Raw genomic sequence first — 24825 nt, 5'->3', positions numbered from 1 at the left:
AATTAATTTAATGGGAACATAATTGTAACAATTATGTGGTAAACATCGGGAGGAAATGCAGGACACGTTAGGTGACATTAAGATAACCGCGTTTCCTGTCAAATGTTGCCACCAAATTGAGATAAACGGCCGAATAATTAGTATTGTAATAATTATGTGAAAAAGTCACTAGATAAAACTTCATCGGTAGAATACTATGTAATGATTTACTACTATCTACTACTCGTATTTCTATTTTATTTTGTTGTAAATGTTTCATTTTTATAATAAAGTTTTGTGACGTAACACAAAATTGGTCACTATTTCTAATATTTTTGAAGTCATATGCAACATCTATGCTGAGTTCGGCTTCTGTAAGACGGCAATACATTTTTTTATGTTGAATTTATTTTTGAGCATTGTTATATAATTAGACTGTACCTTTAAGTATGTTATATAATTAGACTGTACCTTAATGGTACCACAACTTTAACAGACGTTAAATATCTACATGTTTATGCACTATGCAGATACCACTTAACTTTGCATGAGTATGTTTTAATGTTTGCCAAATAGTTTTATTCCTCAAAAATCTTATCTCAATTTACTAACGTTCATTTACTTCTGTGTTTCATATTGCCGTTAACCACACACATGTATTTGTCATTTCCCACTCCTGTCTAATGAAGCGTAAAATCAAGACAATGGCCAATAAGTAACATGTTATATGCATCAATACACACAGATTCTAACTGCGTTCTAAAGGTAAACTACAGACCTGTATTTGTTTTGTACCCAAACAATACCAATATATCTATACATAATACACATTTTGACCAATAACAATACCAATATATCTATTCATAATACATTTAGGTTGAATTTACTTCCAAGTTATTTTAGCAAAACTAAACTAAGACTATTGACCTAAAGATAAGTCCTCGTAAACAGGAAATTAAACACGTTTTTCAGAATAATATTGAGGATGGGAATATGCGTTTACAGGAAGCGTTTAGATAATAATGTATTGTTGTTGAGTATATCTTAAAGTCATTAGTAATTGTTATTCCTTAAACATTGTAGCCAACACAGTGAGCCATTTGGTAATTAGGAGGCCTCATGGGGATTATAATTAAACTTAACCATATTTGTTTAAGTATTATATTAGGCACATGACACATGTATAAAAAATGGAGGAAACACGAATATGAAACAGGTGTTTATTTAAATCAATTACATGTAGCTTTGATTATCACCGAAAAAATACGCCTTTGAGTGGACAAGCAATCTGTGTCGGAAGATTAAACAGCAGCTGCTACAAAAATTTTGATGCCCAGTAAGCCATACTCAACATTGTAGCTGTATACAGTAAGAGAGTATTGAAATCACCTGCTTAGTATGTAAAACGACACCTGCAGGTCGACAGATGGTGAACAAAAAACACGACCGCGCCCGGAAACCAGCGGTGGGCGAGCACCGAAACAGCCAGCACCATGACAGATTTACAAATTGATTGTATGACCGACCATTTTTTAATTGAGGTAGGTACAAGTAATAAGACTTTTGTACTTAACATAAATACTATCGAGACTCTCTAAAGATATTGGTGAAAAATCAATAGAACTGTTATTTCCAAATAGCTACCATTTTAAATTTCACATTATTATTGTCATTTATACGATACTGGTACTCAACAATGATTTTACTCTTTATTCTGGAATTGGTTCTCTAATCTGGTACCCTAAGTAAGGGATAAAAATAAAGAATTTAGGTTTACACCAACGTGTGACAGAATCAAAATTCATACCAAATAAGGATTATTGTTTAACACGAATTACCATAATAGTCCACCAAAATACCCAGAAAAAACAAAATTTAATCACCATGTTTATGAGCAACATGTTCCCACAGATTATTTATCTAGGGAGGGTACTGGGTAAGTCAGTTTCCTACATTTAAGAACTGTCAAAGAAAAAAGGAATAGTGCGAGTCGTCGCCCGACTACTCCGACTAGGTCCGGTTTGGACGGCGACGGGCCTGGAATGTGACCCAGACCTCGATGGGACTCGAATGGGTGACTCACGTGAACTTATTTCAAACAACCCGTCCAAACATCTCTGATAGATATCATTACTAGTATCAGATTAACAGGGATGCCAAACATTTCATTCTCGAGAAAAATTAAAAAAATATTACAATAAAATTATTTGTTGCTTGCAAATACATATAAAATAAGATATAATAAGGACCATACATTGTGTATCAGTTGATCTTAATACTTCAATGACGTAGATTCTAGGAGTTGTAAATAATATGAAACATTAAGCAAAACAAATAGAAACCTTTAAAAACTTATACAATCTCCAATTTTTTAAAACAGACACTTAAATAGGCGTTCAAAATTTCAAGGCGTCTCATTTTTATAATTTCAAATGTATGAGTACTTATAACATTAAATCTCTTTAGAAAGTCCTCAGATACCGTGTGGGTGAACGGATAAACAGGACTGCACCACGCCCACACGCCTTTTTTTCGTTTAGTCACCCGACATCCCACATTACCGATTCAATGTTAGCTGTCTAACTTTACTTTGTAAGTTTTATTTCAGCTTATTTTATGATATAATTATCACAATAGTCATTGGCCAATAAAACCTATCGTATAAATTTTAAGTGTTTATTAGTTAGTGACGGCCGCTTCTACACTTCCGTTGGGAAATAGAAGCGTTTGGATAAAATATATATTAGTCTCTAAAGATATAAGTAACCTTGTACATAATATTAATATTCAAGCATCCAGAATAACCGAAATGTTTATTCAAACGGATGCATTTAATCTCTAACTGTTCGCGGAATCTCTGTGAGCATTCAACCGCAAATTCAAAGAGATTAACGCTGTTTATTGGTTATGGTTTGATAGATAGTTGGATACATTTCCCAAGAATTTCCAATAAATATACTGCAATTTATGAAATAAAAGAAAAACTATGTTAAACGGTGCATATTACCTAGTTTATTTAGTATCCACTATAAATACATTTCGGAGTATCCGTAACAGTGCCTGAATAATATCTCTGTACCCCGAGGGATGACGCAAAGCTCCTACACATTCCTGGAGTGCTCGCCTACCGAATAAATGGAATCTTCACAAAGGCTGGACGAGAATTTAAGCGACAAGCTGTTCTTTGCAAAGTACAATATACCTAATCCGGTCGGCCTGTGGTATAAAAACCATTTAGCTATAAAAACGATTCTACATAGCCACTATAATGTTTTGGATTTAAATAATAGATCACTTCTGTTATATAACATGTAAACATGATTATATACGCGTATATAAGATAATTACGTAGATAAGGAATAAGGTGACCGTCATAATATAATGCCTCAATTATCGTAATGGATTATACTGACATAATCTACATAGTTTTACAAAGTATAAATTAGCACAAACACGTGTAGAAATATTTTTTGAGAGTAATAGTTTCTTTGATTTCAAGAAATATGGAGAATTATCAATAACGAAGAAAGGCCGATGAAAGCGGTTTATAATAGAGGATTACAACATAGAGGGTTCTAGGTGCGATCTTAGGTCAGGCATTTCATTGAATTTTGATAACAATATTTTCATTTTCTCCATGGTTCTCAAACGCTACAATATCATAATGTAAAATTATGAGCGAAATTAAGTACGTAAAATTCAATAACGATAGTATTAATTTAACATTTACTGGTAAGGAAGCCTGTAATTAAATGGACACAATATTTGCTGTCATTTAGTGGAACTTTGCCGGTTTGTGACATGTTATTCCATGTCCTATTTAGTGCTTCCGCATAGCATTTATTAACCAAGTTTTATTAGAACGCTCACTAAACTATTCTACAGATATGTAGAGTGAATGCAACAATAATATATATTACATATTTACATAATACAATAACAACAATAGATGTAACTAAGCTCAAAAAACTCAACATAAAAAGATAAATTCAAAACAAAAGCTCAATAAACAATAATAAATCCAAAAAATATTCGAATGAATCCGTGGGCTGCAATATTCCAACACTTGTAAACACTTCAACATATTGTACTTCGTAAAGTACAATACAACTTGCTTAATTCGAATAACGAAATTTTCAAAATACCACTTCACTAGTTTCCACTCACTTTCACGGTGTTTTGTATATAAACGCAAAGCACTTTTACTCTTATACGTAAGATTTCTATTTAACTAAACAATACAAATGAAAGACCGAAAACTGTATTCAGGACGCGAAAGCGCGCGGCTAGCTGGCGAACCGGAGTCGAACCGAGTAACTTTGTTGACAAAAGGCAAGCGCGCTCACGCTGCCATGTCTAAAACCTTCGGGTACTATCGGCAAAGCTCGGCTAACTTCGGCACGCTCACGCCATTGCACGCAATTATCAACTCTATGCACTGAGTCAACTTGTACGAGCAGAAAACTTGCACCTAAGGGATGTTAATAGAACAAAACAACACGTCGATAATCGAGTTTTCGTACTCTTAAAGGGCGCATAAGGAATTTCTGCTTCAAGCGATCCTTCAAAGTCAATACCGACGAGGGTAAATGACGGCACTGATTTAATAAATAGCACCAATACAGCCGATCAAATCGGTTAATGGTCAATCATTTTTTTTTGTAATAATTGTTAGTTACCAATATACGATATAGAACGTATTTTTATTAAAACTGATGTAAAGTAGAAATATTCCTAAGTTGATCTAAATCTTGGATTTGAATTATCCGAAAATTTTCAAGGTTTTATAAGGTGTATAGTGTTTAAAGTTTTAAACTCTTTTTACCCTGTTACTTTAAACTTAATACTCTAACATTAAAGAATGAAGAATATTAACTATATTTAATTAAATATTGTAAATCATTATTTATAATATGCGCATTTCTTGGCATTTAGTTCAGTATGTTCCAAATAAACATGTTTTTAGTGGGTACCAATATAACATACAAACATTATCGTTAACACATCGATATGTGACTGCACTCGTACCATCTCGGCGTCTCTACTCTCACTGCATGTAACTGTTTTGTAGCGGCAGTTGAAGTTGCGTAACAAGATGTCCAGGTTCGATAATTCGGGCCAAACAGAGAAAAAACTTGAAAGTACCTTCTTAAGGCTTGTATAGTATTGAACCGGTTGTATACATAAAACAGATATTGCAACCTATGTATGTTGTATGTAGGCACTCTACATCCAATCAATCACGCCGACACAATTTTTACACCTACTTCTGCCATAGCAGTGAAAGCTGTATATTCTGTTTTAAAGGGCGTATTAAATCAGAAATAAAGTTATTACTAATGCAAGCTTTTACTAAGCTACATGAAGTATCTTTTGGTTCGTAAAAGCTCTTGCTCTTTAATTGACTACGTTTCAAATTTTATCGTTTTCAAATTTTACCAAAATTGTTAACCGCTGCAAATAACGTGTCCTAAACGAAAGGAATATTAGTTAAATACTACAAATTCATTGTTCTATTGATTCAAGCGTTAATTATCTCAATTTCCGACAGCGATCATAGATAATTAAAAATCAAACAGCATTTCGCTCGATTCCTGCAATTAACTCACGATTCCCACGACAACCGATTAAGTAACGGGAGTTGTACATACCGATGAAATAAACTAATAAATATTATTATATTTGTACATTATTTTTCTTAAACCGACCTATTCTCAAAGCTGTCCGGCATACACGCTATCCTTCCTTACCAGTATACCGCAAGGCTACATATATGTACTAAATCACGATTCAAAAGAACCAATAAATATTGTTGTGCAATATTTTCTTATACAAAACCTATTCTCATTGCTACACGTCCGGCGTACTTTCCTTCCTTACCAGTTTACCCGCAGGGCTACATACATGAACTAAATCACGATACCGCGTTATGAGGCGATCGCGTCGGTCATGGACCCACTAAACTGGTTCCCCGCGGTATTGTTCACCAAGACAAGGGCTTTATTGTAATAAGAATTATCATTGTCCTTTTTTGTACGAATGAATGTGGAAAATAAATAGCGATACACGTGTTTGAATGTTGGAAATGTTGGAATGAAGGTGAACTACTGGACTCTACTTACATTTTACCTCCATTCTTCTGTTCTGTATGTGTAGAGTTATGAAAACTATATTCTAAATAAAGTCTTTATTTTCAACACTAGCTTAATATTTTCGCAATATAAAAATAATAATAAAAATCCTACCAGCAAAATTTGTAACATAAAACTACAAATTTAGGTTTCCCTATCTTTCAAGATTATCTCTTAAAAGTACAATTTAAAAACATCAAAGCCAAAACCTATCTAACGTATTCTCTACCTATTCGTAACCTAATTGAAGTGACTCTACCGCTACATTTTCATAATTACGATTGATACTCAAATTTAAAAACTACTCACTCTTTAATACACTCACATAAAATTATATTATTGTTTTTTTTTTTTATTTATGGTGTTCCTATTTCTCGTTTTTATAGAGCGCACAAACTCAAACAATTTAATGCATTTCGTTTCTACAGCGCTACCTAGCGCCAAGTAGCGGAACTTGTAAGTTAACGTTAATTGCCGCTACCAAGCTACAGAGGGCGCTGTAACATTTCTCATACGTTCATCATAAGTTTGTATTGTACAAAGAGGTTATTAGATTTTTTTTCATTTATATTCGCAATGTACATACAGAGTAATAAGTGCCTGAATATTAAGGAAGTAACAATTAAATATCATAACTGCTAATTAATTAACCGATGCTGACTAATAGTTCTAATTAGTTAAACAACTTGGCCTGGCATAAAATTCTCGAAGAAACTTCATAAATGGTTTTGTTATGAACGTTTCACGTACAGATAAGCATATAGCATTGTTATAATTTCTTGACGACAATAATGGGTGGTATAACAAATTGTTCGCAATTTCTGAACGCAATTTACATGTAAACTATCACTTCCTGCGCACGGCATATTTTTCACATGCGATAAAACGGCAAAGTCGGCACTACCGAATAACCAAACCTAATATTATAATTTCCTATCGTACTTAATATGAATTTAATGTGAATAATTTATTTATTTTAATTTTATGAATGACTAAAAACCGCGAGTTGCTTACGTGCGGAGTTATTGCCAACAACGTGTCATTACTGATATAAATAGGTCCGAAGAGTGCAACGTACGGGACAGTTTGAGATGTCTATCCGCAGATGTTTAAATTTAATATCTAGGGATATTACAGGCATACTGTAAATGCAGGCTTACACAATATTATTTATATCGTACACATCATCATTCCTGCCTCGATTCTAGACATATCATAGCAAATTTATATTCTACTGTAATTGTGACTCAAATTTACAGTTTGGATACTTGTTTACTACTAGATATCTTGCGTTCATTAATGAAATTAGGTATTGCAAATAGATATTTCAATTCATAATCACAACAGACTGACAGGTTAGAGTATCCAAATTTCATCTCCTGAATTCGAACCTGTAGATAAAAATATAAATATAACTGGACTATTACTATTTTAAATATGTTACCCTGTTTAGATCCTTGATGTTATCAAAAGTTAATACTGCATAAAAAGCAACACATGCATACAATCGTGCTATATAATTGCAATATTCTGATGAAGTCATGAATGACCTCATAATGTCTGAGTAAACGCCGCAAAGCGAAACGAACGCTTTAATTGTGACAATATGTTTGTTAATTGAAGACATCGTAGGTCAAATTCTCCTTATTGCTATAAAGTAGAACACGGACCACCTGATGCTCGCACACATTTAAATAAAAAATGATTGGCAAATAGATAAAAACCTTATTTATAGTGTCAATTACTATTTGAAACTGGTAGAACGGTGTTAGAGACGTAATTATCGAAAGGGTTGAATATTAGTTCTCAGGGGTATCGACGCACATGTGGCCAACTTCAGGTAGGTATCTAACCTTATGTGGGGTTGATTACAGATCACACTTACCATCAATTGGACTGTATGATTGTTTCCTAATTTTAATTTACGGTCAACCGACAGAACGTTGAATGTTCGGCTGACGGTACTATAGCCTAATGAAAGTAATGACACTTCAAATTACAGGATCCTATAGGTAATTTCGGTATTATTTCATCGAGGATAAAGGAGACAAAATTATACAAGGTATTCCAACTTAATTCCGTAGTAACTTAGCTGTGACCAATGTCAGATAGTACTCTAATCCACTCTCTATAGATGTCTATACAATCTGGTGAGCTTCATGCTCGTCCTACTTTTATACCATAAAAAATGCAATCAGGATATCAGAAAAGGTATGAGAATGGAAACGCGCCGTTAAGCTTGTTTGTACAAAAAATTACCACGTGGGCCGCTTCCCGGCCCTCGAAACTTCATTCAAGCGCTTGACAAAGGAGCGATAATATAATAGAGCAGCGTATAGGTACGTAGCACGACTCTAATGAGGTTTCCAAGAAATCAGTAAATAATCGGACAGTCCTATTTATGAGGTAAAGGCAAATAACATAGCAAACCAACGAGAAACATAGATTCATTCAAGCGCTTGACAAAGGAGCGATAATATAATAGAGCAGCATATAGGTACGTAGCACGACTCTAATGAGGTTTCCAAGAAATCAGTAAATAATCGGACAGTCCTATTTATGAGGTAAAGGCAAATAACATAGCAAACCAACGAGAAACATAGATACTCTATAATGTTCAATGCAATGTCACGATATTTCAACAACGATAATATTCTACTATTTTTTTTATATTAGCTTCATCCTTACATTCCTAATACTTAAAAAGTTTTAAATTCCTTTAAAAGTGATTTTTGTTTGTGTGCCACAAGATAAAAATAATGTACTTGTAATTTAAATGTCATTATAAACATAAGAATTATGTAATTTCTACAATCCATACCGAGATTAAAATAATAATACTCATGCAAAAAGTAATAGATTTCTATTTAATCTTTTTAGCTGACATTATCGCTGTCACTCAAGTCCGGTTTTTTATGGGAAAATTCTGGGAACCCTGTCCACGAGGCTTCCGTTCGTAATGGATGCTGCATACAAAAACCAGCCCCCGCGACTAGTGAGATAGCATACCAGAGATAATCCCACTCACAGAGTATGATAATAATTATAAAGTATAGAGCGAGCATACTCGGGTGCGAACAGCATAATGCAGAACACCTTACCATACCTTACAATGCGGGGTATTAAGCGAATTGACATAATTCTGGATCAAGTGACAAGTTCTTTTTATAGTAAAAAAATAATACTGGTGAATTATTCAGCAAAACTTGTGGTATTACATTTTACATCTAAGGCATTATTAAACATCTATAGCACAGTTGCCTACGACTCTCACCAAGGAAGTGGCATATGCCCGTTACTAAGAAATCAGTGTATCATACGAGTATTTTTACCTACTCAAAGATCGAAATTAGACAATGTCTAGTAAGAAGCAATTGTCAGATAACAAAACATTGGATAAATTGATTATTAATAACGGGCGACGGAGGGACTCTATTATAATCATTACTCTTAGATCCCACTATACCAGATTGACAATATCGACGCCAGCGCCACCACGGGCGGATGGTAATAATTATCCCCACGCCACACGAAGATATAACTAAAGAACAAGTTATGCGCCGACTACAAAAACTTGAAGCCTTACTCGCTGCGCATACTTAATTACATATTACAATAATGTTCGCTTAATTTTTCAACCCTAACGACGTACAGATATGATAAAGAATTTAAGAATACCTGGTTCTTCTTCTTTACAAAGTATGCATAGAATCACAATTCGATTTAATTACAATATGGTAAGTTATTTCTACCACGCTTTTATTAGCTTGACCTGTTTGTATGTATGTAACGGAATCTTCGAATTCGATTTTTACTCACTTTGAACGGTCCGATTAATTTAAAATTTTGAATCCTTATCAAGAACCGATGACAATACACGATTTTAATAATTTTGTCCCGTTTTCCTCATCAGGATCGTCAGGATTAACAATTTTCTTTGTGTGATTATAGTGTGGTTTTTAGTTTTAAACTATAATTATTAAGAATATAATCAAAATGGCGACCGTTACCAGTATCGCTCGTTATCTATTAAAATCCAAATCTAGCCAAATTTTGCCTATTAAAGATCGAAGTTTGACTATGTATAACGAGTCTATGTCTACAACAGATTGTATAACTTATTTAAACATAGTAAATTGATTGACAAACACTTTCAACGTTTGCATATTGTTATTTAAATTTACGTTCCTACTTTATTGATATGCATTTAAACAACCATAACTGCAACAATGACAATGTATACATCCATTTACAAATCAGTCTTTGGCATTTATTTGTATTATCGCATCAAAGGCGCAACGGAAGTTCGGCCCCGAAAAGGGTTGTTCAAAAGAGATAGGAACGGGAAGCGGATGTGACGCGGCCGCTCGTAGGCTTGACTGTGGAGTATAGAGAACACAGGTGTGAGGTAGGGATGTAAGAACGACTGAAAAAATCGATTAATTAAGTATCGATTTTTCTTTATGTGAAATAAATCGATTATTTAACATCGATTATTGTAGAAATATTCGATTAATAATCGATTTGAATCGATGAAACTGAATACAAAATTCACAGACCAAAAAAAACATCACTTTTGCTTCCAAAGTCTAAGTTGCGTGACGTGAGATGCCGATCGCTCATTTAAACTAAAAAGTCATCAATATATTTGTAAAAAATACTATTTAAAAATAGTATTTAAATAATCCGTCAAATAATAAATTTGTAAAAACACTATTTTAAGAATCGACTATTACACAACAACCAATCGATTGTTTAAAACATCGATATTTTTTCTCATCCCTAGTGCGAGGGACACGTACGGAATCATTAACTTCAAACGTGATCTAAACGTAAACAGGCAGCTTTTTACATTCAAACACACACGCGCCAGGAATAATTAGTGGTAACCAGAAAGGCGACTGCCATTTAAAGCTGCAGCTGGTCTGCCCTTCCTGGTAAATCGGATTAAACCTTAACCTTCCTCAAGCTATAAGCTCTATTGATATGCAATGTATGTCAACTGAGAAGTAAATTCAGGTAAATTGAATTTTAGAATATAATTTTAGAAAGATTTACGAATTTCTGTAAATTAAACATTCCGATTAATTTAGAGTAATAGTATTTATAATCGACTTTTATATTTCACTTTTATATTCATAAACTTTAAATGAACTGAAATTATAAAGAGGGAGGGGAATTTTGTCTTTAAAAAATTACCCCTGATTTTAATGCTAAATATTCCACCTATATCACGAGTTAATAACGTTTACAAAAATAACAGAAATATTTATTTTGTTAGGTACCTAATTCAAAATATTGAACGTGGTATTTAGAGAGTTAATTTAATAAGTATAAAAATACAAAAACGCAACAATACGTATCGCTTCTAATAAAAACATAAGCATAGTTAATCAGATTTCGCAGTAAAAAATCAGATATAAAAGAGTCAAAGCAGACTTCCTGTAGTACGTCACTCAGGCATGGACTATCATTTGAATGTTCTACGAAATCAGCAAGACATATTATGTCCGGTGATCAGATATATGACTCATATGATATAACACGCTTGTAACTACTCGTATCACCGCGATCAATGTACCTACTTGTAACCTCGACCAATGTCAAGATCAAAAAGTTATGTATCCTAGAGACAAGGCGGGTGTGTTGGATTTTTACCGGATTTATTTACAATAAACTGTGGATACAATTTGGCCTAATTTTAGATCCCATTTTTTATAAACTTTGTCCTTTATGCTGGGATTAAATCAACTTGAACTCAATCAACATGTTAATTAATAGTAATTTAAAGTTCCAAATGTAATTAAAATTTACGTATTAAACACCGTTTATACGAATACACTAAATTAATTTTTCCAAAAAAAAATTAAGGCTCTATCATATACACTAAATTAATTTTACCACAAAACTAATTAAGACTCCCGCAAATAAATGGACAGTTTATAAGCATAATGCGCATATATGAACATTTGTATTTAGTATCTACCAACTTAAACACGAAGAATCTTAAGTTTAAAACCAAGGTTACTAAACGATGAGTAAAAGGCGTTATGTAATAGATGTAGAACGCAATAGAGAGCATTACTCATAACTTAGGTATAACTTATGTTTACAAGTACAAGCGATGACATTCCCAATGAAGGACCACCGCAGACACATGATCCCGCGCTACCCAACACCTCTCAAGCCAAATACATACTTTTCAGTACATATGTACATCTGCCATAACAAATTGATAAATGAAAATTTGATTAAGTAAATAGGAGTAAATATACAAATAGTAGTAAATATACAAACGTTACCTCATTTTCAAACATAATAAGGAAAAGATTACCTTTATTATATAGGTAAATAAATATTTACCCTAACTAAAATTAACATAATAAAATATTTGTTTCCTTTTAAGTTTTCATGCAAAAATACACTACGACAAAATAGTCTTAAAAAACAAACAAAATTAATGAATTATTGCTTTAAAAACAAATAATAGTAGGTACGAAATAATTCAACGTCATGAAAAAGAATGAAAAGTCTAATACTTTTATATAAGTTTTAAGCAAAACATATACATATTTGAAATATTATTTAAATAATTGCATCTTTATTTTAATAGGCAACTCGCCAGAATTGCCTATTAAAATAAAGATTCCTCTATTAATAATTCATCTAAAACGATTATATTTTAAAGAAACAAGAAACGGTAGTAATGATTCAATTCGAAATTAATCTCTGATATATGTGTGTGTTTGGAATGAAAAGTAATGGAAAATTAAGAGATAAACCCAACATACCGTCTAAATCATCATCCTGTGCAGATTCGAAGTCAGCTAACGTGATGTTAGTCAGATCCTCGATGTACACGGGAGGGTGTCTGTTGAGTGTGTGTCTGCCACCCAGCGAGTGGTAGCAGCTCTCCTCATCGTCCGCAGCCTCCTCCGTCGAGGATCCCTTCAGACAGGAGTGGAAACTCCGGGAAAGGCGTCGCTCCGTACTCATCCTCAAACATGTCCCAACACAATCCACTGGTAAACTACTTTTCAACAATAACCACACTTTAACTTCGAATCGAACACTTCACACTCGTTTGGTTATGTTGAATCACCACGTGTCTTTCACTTTAGGACACTGTTTCGTAGTCAATATAAGAACGAAAACGCTGTGAGATATCATGTTTTTATCGTAAATCGTGTATCAAGTTTATGCATCACCGATATTTATAACTCTAGTGTTTACACCGATATTCAATCACAGCCAACCGACGGTACGTGCGGCGAACATACGTTCTAAATAAACACTGCATGTGTTTCACATTTTTCTTCCTTATCTTGTCTTATCGTGAACTGTAATCATATTCAAGAACCTTAGTTGTGAACTACGTGTAAATAAGTAAAACTTTGTATGAAATTAGTTTTGTAAACGGATCTGCGTTGAAATTTCGCTATGTATAAACATGAACCAACAACCTCAGTTACGAAAACGTGTAGTTTACGTTACAAATGATCAAAGTATATATGGAATTGCATTTATAACGAGCCTACGCAATTTGCTGTAAACCTGACAAGAACAACTAGAAATACTGCATTGACAATTGAAAAAAACTCGACCACACAACCCGTAAAACATGTTGCAGGAGGAACATAAATAGTCCATTGAAATGTTACATTTTTTAGGCCTTAGTGTGCATTTGTCAGAGGACGCAATTTTATTTTTTTCATGTGTAGGGGGGGTCAGTAGAAGCTTAAGTTCAAGTTTGTGGGGTCGGCACCCTTGTCCCCCGGCCGCCATCTTGGAAAAGGGGGTGCAAAGGGTTTTCGCGCTGTATCTCGTAAACTAGTTACCCTACAGAAAATTTAATCAAACATAAAATGTAGCAAATTAAATTTCCTACAATTTTATTTCTATTACTTTTTATCGTCAAGTGACCAACAAAAAAGTTATAAACAAAAATAAATGAAAATTTTGTAACAAATTTCCTTTTGGAGGTTATAACTTTTTTTCAGTTCATTTTACAATAAAATGACATCACAGCAATTTTGTAGAGGGTTTTTCAACGAACAATTTCCTCTATATAATTGTTTCATTTTATTTATTTATCTAGGTTTTACAGCGCTCCAAACTTGAACGGATTCTCGAATGCTCATAGCGATGCAATAAAAACTAAAAATTAGGCTTACTTTTCTATCTATATTTTTTTTATTCATACAATTTATTATGATCTTAACATTCCTATGCTATTATTAAACTATGTTTGACTCTTTTACCCACTACAAAACTTAGAACCCTAAGCAGGTAGGCCTTAGTAGTTGTTTGAGAACAAATGAACCTCTACCTTCTATTCTTCTACCTTCTGCTGCATCACAGTCATATGCTTCGGTGACAATCATAGCAGAAGACATCGACATCCTTGTATTGCTGACGGCATTAGGAAGGAATCAAACAAATGTATTTTTTTTAAAACCTTCAAAAGGGCGTACGTCCGAACAATTGTACTGTCCTTCAAGTTTTAAATATGACGACGTAATAGCTGAGAATTTACTGTTTCTCCATGCCTTCTCAGGATGCGACACAACGTCAGCAGCGTATAACATGGGCAAAGTCAAATTTATAAAAAAATTGCAGAAGCATCCAGAGTTAGCAAGTGGAACTAAATTATTTATGAGTGAGAAAGTCGAGTCATCGTTACTCAGTGTTGTTGGCGAACGTTTTTTCGTCTCTTTATATGGCGGAAATAAAGACGATACTCTAGACACTCTGCGATACAAACGATTTGCTAAGACAGTGACAAAAAATGCATTTAATCTCTCTTCACTTCCTCCAACACAAGATGCAGCCCGTTTCCACAGTTTCCGAGTGTATCACCAGATTCAGTTATGGGTCGGTAAATATTGTGATCCAGAAGAATGGGGCTGGAAAAAGCATGGAAAATTTTGGATGCCAATCCAAGCTTCCAAGCCTCCAGCACCCCCCGAGCTTATGAAATTAATCTTTTGCAGATGCAAAGGAAATTGTGGAAGTGCGTGCGGTTGCCGAAAAGCAGGCCTTAAATGTTCACCAGTTTGCCTCCATTGTGGTGGTGAAAGCTGCAGCAACATCGTGGACATATCAACATTACTTGAAGAAAATGAATTAGAAGATGAATTACCGACAATGACGCCAATACCAACTCCCATTATACTACAAAAATTCACCTCGGATACTGATTCAGATTTTTTCTCGCAGCCTGGACCATCGAAGAGAATGAAAAAATAATAACTGATAGACATTTTTCAATATATAATAATAAATAACATTATTTTGTCTAGAAATTGCCCGTGGATTACCTCATAGGTGGTGGGTAAAAGGGTCAAACATAGTTTAATAATAGCATAGGAATGTTAAGATCATAATAAATTGTATGAATAAAAAAAATATAGATAGAAAAGTAAGCCTAATTTTTAGTTTTTATTGCATCGCTATGAGCATTCGAGAATCCGTTCAAGTTTGGAGCGCTGTAAAACCTAGATAAATAAATAAAATGAAACAATTATATAGAGGAAATTGTTCGTTGAAAAACCCTCTACAAAATTGCTGTGATGTCATTTTATTGTAAAATGAACTGAAAAAAAGTTATAACCTCCAAAAGGAAATTTGTTACAAAATTTTCATTTATTTTTGTTTATAACTTTTTTGTTGGTCACTTGACGATAAAAAGTAATAGCAATAAAATTGTAGGAAATTTAATTTGCTACATTTTATGTTTGATTAAATTTTCTGTAGGGTAACTAGTTTACGAGATACAGCGCGAAAACCCTTTGCACCCCCTTTTCCAAGATGGCGGCCGGGGGACAAGGGTGCCGACCCCACAAACTTGAACTTAAGCTTCTACTGACCCCCCCTACACATTAAAAAAATAAAATTGCGTCCTCTGACAAATGCATACCCAAATGTAACTTTTCAATGGACTAAAAAGCGACGCGTGAAAACATTACAATCGCGACGGTTCAACGTTCGCTCAAAGAATGGACGTTACCGATGTCACATGCGACATACGGCTAATGAATGGCAGACAAACAAAGAAATCTTACAGACGGCTCTATTCACGAACCCCATGACTTATGTGGTACGCCGTTGTTCTTTCAGATCCATTAATAATGTCTAACGAAAATTTGTGTATTTAGCTTAATGCCAGATGCAACTGAGATTTTTTAAATTAATGGAAACTATAAAATAAAAACTACGCATCGTGCTACAAAAGTAATTTTTAACTTTACAGTGATCACGATGTTATATTACTTACTTTTATTTTTGATTTAATTTTAGATACCTTATTGAACAGACTTTTGTGTGTCTACTTTTATGAGTTTATTTAAGTATACATTGTTCAATTTATCAAAGTTTTTATATTTAAGTTGTTTTATATTAAGGTATTATATGTGCCATATGACGAATGTGGAACGACTCAAAATATAGCATTTTATTGTATACACGCCGTCTTAATATTTGCTCCATTTCAAATCGCTTCCTGCTTCCGTTACCTACTTCTTGCAGTCTTTAACCCCACTGAGCGCAAAAATATAGTCTTTGTAGGTCAGTACAGACTATACCAAGAGCGACAAAAGTTATTAACTGGCTTAAGCGGGCTAAGTATATTCTCAAACATTTATCTTAAAAATGCGTCACTTCCACTCATTTCAAGGCTACCAATTCTTTATTTATTAAAATGCTGCAAGTATTTTGTAGTATTCATATGAAATGCAAGGGTAAATGAGAATTGAAAGAGGAAAAAGACCGATTCGTGGAAGAGAACACTTCTAACTGAATATTATGAAGTTTTTATGATTTTTGCAATAGGGAAATTGTTTTGTAAATTATTTCTATTTAAATATATTTAGTCGGACTGTAAACTGTAGAGTTAGAGTAGTAGATTGCAAGAAAAAAACAATTACGATAAAATTGTATAGGTAACTACAACGTAACCAATATTTTTCATATAAAAGGAACGTACGTGCTTTCGACGCGTACCTACCTAGACACTGTTTTCGTAACGATAACAATAACAATTGTTCTAAACTTATTTATCATAAGAAAAATAGTAATAACAGATATATCAAGGAAGAGGAACCTATACGATGAATGCTCGGATTTAATTACGAGCACAGCGCTCTCGGAGAATTTGTTGACAAAAAAGTGAAATCTCCGGCCTATTGTCTCAGTGGAAAGTTTTGTGGGAGTCGTAAGATGGCGTAAGATGTAAGAAGCTCTTATGAAGATAATTGCGGAAACACTGAACTTTTGTCAAACAAGAATCTGGTAGGTTTTTTGTGATTGTACTAATCGGAAACAACCTTTAGGCAATATAAGTTTTATGATATTTGAATTTAATTAAAATCGTTACGATTTAGCTAATCACGTAGCAATTTTCAAACAATCACATTTTTTAACAGTAATTTGGTACAGCACGATTTGACTACAGTTCACTTAAATTAAAATTTTATTGTGACGATTGTCTACTGACAAAAACACCATTTAGAATCATTAACAAATTATTCACAAAAAAACAATTGACATGAAGGTTGTCCCAAGGAGTCCTACGATGCGGAACGGCCGCTGAGCCTCTGAATCACGAACGTTATCGCAACCATACTCCTAAAGCCAAACAATAGAAGTTCTAGTTTCAAATAACCATAACATAAATAAGCTGTAATCGGAAACTCAGAATGGACGCGCATATATCAAGATTATAAATTCCATTCATGCCTAGATTCGCTGAATAATGAATGGTTTGGTTTTGTCATATTCTGTTTATTCTGTAGCATTTCTTTTTTATGATTAGAGTAGCAAACGAGGCCTCATATGTAAGTATCCACACTCGGTAGAGTTCTATGATTTGTGGTAACCAAATCGTAGCACTACTTCAAAATGGGAATGGGTGTGACGGTGGCTACCTGCTCGAACCATAATGGGCCTAATACTTTTCGAAAGCCTATTTTCTAACGTAAGTGATTAATGTTATTCTTTTTTACGCTCACTTAAGGACATAATTTTGTGAAATATCATTTCCAACAAGGAAATCCTCCATAAAAATATTGCAGCTGAGTAAATCCATTTCATTACTCTCATTTTTCGATTTATTTTAGCTCCAGGAATATCATAACAATAAATATCATTTTATGGCCATAATGTATCAATTCCCTACAACCACGGCGTCAACAAGGCTGGGTTTTCTCATTAAACTGCCAAATTGTCTTTATCCTTCAAACAGTAACCACGTTGAAAAAAAAGCAAAATAAACTCACGTACAAATAAATGTAATGGAAGCCAGACTATTGTCTATAACAAAAAGAGGAGCGCTTTAAAGAATGTCGTAAATTAAAGAACGGAGGGGTTATTGTATGCGAATGGCTGACCACATCGCTGACGCAGTACGGTAATGGGAGCACGTACGGGTATGAGGCCAGGTCTGGCGGGCCGCCAACACTTTCCGGCACGAGACCGATATTTCTCGAGATAAGCCAAGGTTCTGCGACCAACTGGGACCAACCGTGGCGTGACATTAATCGACCAAAGGAATTACTAGCACGCGAGGACTTCCACTCCAATTTGATAAATGTTAGCGACAACTACTATAATGGGATTGTTTTTTTTTTATAATTGAAGTCCCTGAACAATGCCCCTGAAGTCTGCTAAACACGCGTCACTACATTTCAGCCGAAGGCAAGAGGAAGGAGGAGGAAGGAAGACAGGATATAGAGATAAGACGGCGTTTCATTTCGTCTTTGTGTGTTAGTGACCATTTAATATGCTCTTGACTGAATATAGCTCTTGGAATAACATAACACACTTTCATTCTAATCTAATGAAGTATGATATGACCTTCAAACTAAATCTTGATAAGAATATCATTCATCAAATCGCATCACTTGAAATGATAAATGTTGAGCTCAAGGCTAGTTTAAAGCAACCAATTTTCGTGTCGTATACCGACATGGATGTGAGTTGGCCAAGTGTGCAAGCCACAATTCCTGCTTTTCAGAATAATAATCCTGTGCGCAACCACAACTTCCAATTAACCGCTGCGACGAAAATAAAATGATATAAGCTTACTGTTCAGGTTTAAAACGTGAACAAATTAATAAATACAATCTCATTACATATTAATGTGACCATGACATCTGAATTATGTGCATCTACGCCAATTGAAGAGAACTCGGATCACATAATCAACTTGACAGGAGATATAAATAACAGTGCCCATTCAGAATTGAATACAGACGAGGAGACTTAAGCCTTTAGTATTTTTGTAAGGACTCTAAGAGGTTGTTGAAGCAAATAAATGCATCCGTTAGCGACAGCCGCTGACATGTTACTAATGACGTGGCAGGTATAAATCATGTTTATAATAGAGTCGAGTGAAGACGGCCGGAGGAAGCGGACGATTTGCGACGCTCGGCGGATATGACCATTGGGACCAGTAGAGCGACGTACGGCATACACTCCACTGTTGAATCGTGATGCTAATCTCGATTAATGATCCCGTTCTCTGATTCCGCAACTGATGTCACTGATATATTTCAATATATAGCACCTATATGGATTGAGGATGTCTTTTTCCCACTAACTTATACGTTATTTTATTCCATCAACGTGAAAAATGTACAATTGATATTCGAATCCTGCCTTGTTTTAAAAACATATTATTATTAATTAATTCAAAGATTCTTACGACAATTTAAACATCTTATTTGTACTATTTAAAGCTAGTTATTTTTATGGCATTACTTATGGGCATCTTATTGTATGAAAACAGTTTATTTCACAAGAAAACCCTGGCCTGTTTTAAAACCAAGTATGCGATTTATCTTTAACATTGTATGTCTCATTTTGTTTCGCGGATAATAACAATGATGAATCATAAACATCAAGTTAAGTATGGGTTTACTTTATAAATAAGCAGGTACGGCCGGCACAAACAAAATAAAGTCGTCATCGTCATAATTCAAGCTATTGAATAATTATATCAATCCATAGAATATGATTATCAAAGACACGAAAATGATAGACCAACCAAGTCTTTAAACTTAAACAAAACAATTTAATAGTCCTCGTTGAAAGTCGTCGCTAGCTTATTCCCATATGCACTACTACGCTGTTACGATGTTCAGCACTACAACTCTTTTGTCGGCTATAATTAAAACGTGATTCCATGCGTTTTATGTCTATTTAACTAAACTCCTGTTCCCTACACAGCTTAGAAGGTGTTGTATTTACAAAACTAATTCCTTTTTCGACACACATATCTCCTTCAGGTAAACAGCATGTTCAATAATGTAAACACACTTGTTCGCACCAAGAGCACACGCACAAAAATAGAATGGCACCAAAATAAACGCACACGTCAAAAATCCTTGTGGAAACCGCGAATAATACACTATAGCACAACGTCCTGGCAATATGGTTAAAACAAAACGTAACCAGTAAGCAAAACCACATTCGCTTTTACACCTTGCCGTCTCTAGTTTCGCGTACGTAAGTGTGTAAAGATAGGATACCGCGTGACTGCCTCCATTCAGAGACACTAACACACTGACTACGGCGAGGCGCGCGCGCACGCTCCGCCCTCCATCACGAACCGTTTATTTACTATCCACAGTTCGAAATCCGAACGTGCTCCAATAATCACCACTGGGAGATGGACTGAGACTATCTCATGCAATAATGCACAGTTATGAAACATTGAAAACACAATTAATATGATGGAGACAAAAAATATACAGACTATAATTTCAAATAATACGTTGAAGGTAATCAAGGTCATTGTTTATTCGCCTATTTTATTACGTAAGCATCGCAGACTTTACCTAAATGTAACATTAATTAAACATATTAGAATTGAAAACAATAGCGTTTAGCAGTTTAACTAAATGACATGTGAAACTGTTAAACGTGATATCATCAACGCTGATGCCATCTATCTTAGATGTATTAATATTTACGTTAATAATGATGGATATTGCAAATAACGACTTTCCGAGAATTTATTGAAAAACGAATAGTAATATTCCATAAGACCACAGCCAAGATCTCATAATCATTACGAAAGTGAAAGTACTTCGTCAAATGAAAAAGTAATATCCGAGTAAGAAAGATAGTAATCAAGATTTTAAAAGTATTCGATCACTTTTACTACAAATTTCTTAGTCAGGTAAACAAGGTGAGGAAGCGGGCGCAACGAACTCCCCTGGGAAGGCTACGTCAGTACACTTGTGTAATTATTTTAAGCCCGCTAGACGAGGACGGGCAAACACAGAGACTGACTGGAATGTCGACCACATACTTAAGAATGGTTTCACATCGTCGTGAAACTACTCCCCTGCTAGGAATACAAATTAGACAATTGAAAAAGAAGAACAAAAAGTTGCGCTCTAAAATATGCCCGAGGATAATACGAAAGTCGAGCGTAAATATCGTGTAGTTGCGAGACGCAAAGGTTAAGGTAACTAAATCGTTATTATGGCTCGTAATAATAAACCTGAAGCCAATTTTGAGAACATAAGGAGCTATTTTACGTTCCCTAGTGAATTATAATGAAAATGTTAGTTTTTATCGAATTGGTAGAAAATCTATAATTGAACAATTTTACACGCACTATTCGGTCGTCGCAAATCGTCTGTATCGAACTAGCGATAATTTGGTTCCAAAGACAGTTATCTCAAGATAAAGTGTTGAACAATCTCCCTACCATGAAACAAGATGAATTGCAAATCCATGTTAAGGAAGTGGGTATATATTAACCTTGGAATTTCGACGTCAGTATATTAGTTAAAATATGTGAGGTCACGGACGAGAACACATGTATAGCGTGAACACGAACTATGTATGTATAATATGTCATAATATGAATCGTCATAATAAAAATATGAAATATAATAAAAACATTTTTATCCAAGTTAATTACAAAAATTACATTACGGAATGACAGAATTTTTATTTAATCCAATAAACACAAATAACAAGTTGTACGAAAGATAATAATGTAATAATATAAGAAAATACATTGTAATATTGATCCATAGATTAGTAAAGATACTTCGGCGCCTTGAAATTGAATGAAGCCACAAACGGCTTATTATAGTAAGTTCTTTTTTGAATTCTTGTCAAATAAAAACATTTTTAGAGAAAATTTACGAATAAATAACTAATACTGTGTAATTAACAATTACAATGTACAATGTACTTAATAAATAAATAATTATTTCAAATATTTTAGGGACATTTTCTTTACTAATCTATGGATTGATCATAAAATAATATTATATATGTATACTTGTATTTGTGTACCTTTTATACTAAACTTTAAAATTCTGATACTGCATGTAATCCAAAAATCCACCTCAAACCATACCACTTTGCTTGAACCGGTAACATATTAGTTATTTATAAAGGGGAGTACTGACCGGGAGTATTTGCATGTAACGTATTATAAGAGTTTGAATATTAAACAACAAGGATGCGTTGCAGCTTAAAGTATGAACCTGAAGACCGTTTGTTTAGGTACAACATCAGTCCGAAAATGTTACGACAAACTTTGGGTAGAAGATATTTTGTTTTATAATTGGCTTAAGTGAATCAGTACTGCAATATTCAAAGTACACATCGCGTTCAATATATATCCTGAGTGGAGTGAACATTACATGCAAATGCTCTTGGTCAGTACTTACCTTTATCGTGCATCAACCAACTTGGCAAGAACTCGGCCGATAGTGTGTAGGAGCCGCGTAGGAGCCGCAGCAGTGGGCGTCTGAACTTGAAAGAGCGCTTGCGCAAATCAGCCCTTCTCTTTTAATAAACGGTAAAAATATATAAATTTTGTAACATAATATGTAATTTACTCATAGTCCCACACTAGTCTCGTCTGTCACGGGTCTGATTAAGACACATGTACAAAGTCTAATTAATCATTAATCATTTGCTCGGAAAGTAACTCAGAAAAAAATGCGTGACAGACGACTATTAATAGTAGCTACTGTGCCAAGAGTGAACCCAAAAACGACGGCTTTTTTTGGATTTTTCATTTGTCTGAATAATTTGTTATACTTTAGAAATATTCCTATTAAATTGCAACATAAATATTTACATATATGATGTATTTTCTTTTCATTTTTCGTTGAAAGAAGACATACTTTTCCAATTTCCACAATGGGAAAGTAAGTAACGTAAATGATTTATTTTATACGAATACCATTCAAAGAAGAAAAACTACAAACAAGAAAATAAGGAGAATAAGTAATATACCGAACGATATATTTCTGGTTTTCAATGAAACTGCTATAAATTGATATTGATAACCCTACAATAAACGATGACTTATAAAGTCAAATGTTCCAACAATATTTTGACTAATAGTTTATAATGAGGTCATAGTCATAATTTAAATCTCCGTTTTCCTACAAACATTTACATCAAAATTGTATCAAAACTGGAGGTTAATTGCCACAACAAACATTCACTAACAAATACTGTTATCAAATTATAGTACCGTTAAAACAAATTAATGAATTAATTAATTAACACATTTAGGTACAATTAGATATGTAATATAATTTATTATAGAGCTACAGACAAAATAGTTTGTCCTTATTTGGATTCCGACAATCCTTTGCAAAAAGAACAATCGATCTAGTTCATAGAAATAAATGTTAATTACCTCTTACGTTCAAATGGTTGTTAAAGACTATTATTATCCACAATACAGAATCATGATGTGTGACGAAAATTCATACTCCAATACATCTTACAATACGAAAGAAAGCATAATAACAGGAATGATATTTTAACGACTTACGAAATTTCTTTTATTATTTTTTATAATGACAAAGTTTACATAATATATACGAGTATTCAAAGTATGTGTGGTGGAAACTGCGTTATCTACATGTTTGCTTGGATGGAAGTGAGCAAGCCTCATATTGCACGCACTTGCTCCAAGTAGATGCGGGCACTTTCAATTCTAATCTTCGTAATGCGCAGTTAATTTTAAAGGTATAGTGCACATCAATGAAAACGGTACATTTATAATTTTATATAATAAATAAATAATTTTAAATTTAAGTTATTACGTGCAGACGAATGAGATATGCAAATTATTATATGAATGCATTATTTTACTTTTTGCAGTTATGTAAACCTCTGTAATTTCTGCAACCTCGCTAATATAATAAGCTTTTCTAATTTGTAATTTATTATATAAATCAATGTTTATCATATACCAATTCTTGGAATAGACTATACATATAATCTTAAAATCTCCACCGCAGTCCAACTGATAGTTATGTTCATAAGCACTTTCAAAAGACATAGATTATGGATGTTACCAGGAAAACTATTCCATAAGTTGCAAATAATCTAATACTATTACCGCTACATATGTACTTCAACAACGAAACATTACCATAAAATTAGATCCCGTTACTGTTTTAATACACTTTTAGTTTCTTTTTAATTAACGAACCATCTTTATAGCATCACGTGAAAGAATCCCATAAAACGCGTGGATTAATGTTTAAAACTTAAATGTAGGTGAGCGATTGCGTACGTCACGTTAATAGCCGAATCAATCAGTTTAATGGATCAGTGGACCAATGAAGTCGATACTTAGTAGTGAGGAAAGCGCAAAAAGTGGAATGAATAACGAACTTTCGTTGGAGAAGTGTGCCAATAGAATGCGCAGGCGCACTGC

The 24825-nt window shown here is 33.9% G+C and overlaps 1 protein-coding gene across 20 annotated transcripts in view; it reads right to left on the bottom strand.

Moving 5' to 3' along the window:
• The window catches only part of raskol (Ras GTPase-activating protein raskol), a 200992-nt gene that overhangs the window by 35713 nt on the left and 140454 nt on the right, over positions 1-24825 (bottom strand). The window contains exons 1-2 of one of the 20 annotated variants that reach the window (XM_073079028.1): positions 20592-20711; positions 12902-13450 (exon numbers count right to left, since the gene is read on the bottom strand). The exons of 12 other annotated variants lie outside the window; for them this stretch is intronic. In XM_073079028.1, the coding sequence (XP_072935129.1) occupies positions 12902-13106 (205 nt within the window). In that variant the 5' untranslated portion in view covers positions 13107-13450; positions 20592-20711. Of the gene's footprint in view, positions 1-4124; positions 4301-12901; positions 13451-20357; positions 20376-20481; positions 20712-24825 lie in introns of those variants that run through there. 7 more of the 20 variants (XM_073079026.1, XM_073079030.1, XM_073079027.1 and 4 more) reach the window with 7 other exon arrangements.

This window comes from Epargyreus clarus, unplaced genomic scaffold (genome assembly GCF_041222505.1).
Source record: "Epargyreus clarus isolate Ecla_fem2 unplaced genomic scaffold, WU_Ecla_fem_2.2 ptg000014l, whole genome shotgun sequence".
In the NCBI taxonomy this organism is placed as follows: domain Eukaryota; kingdom Metazoa; phylum Arthropoda; class Insecta; order Lepidoptera; family Hesperiidae; genus Epargyreus; species Epargyreus clarus.
This window is presented reverse-complemented; position numbering and strand designations above follow the sequence as displayed.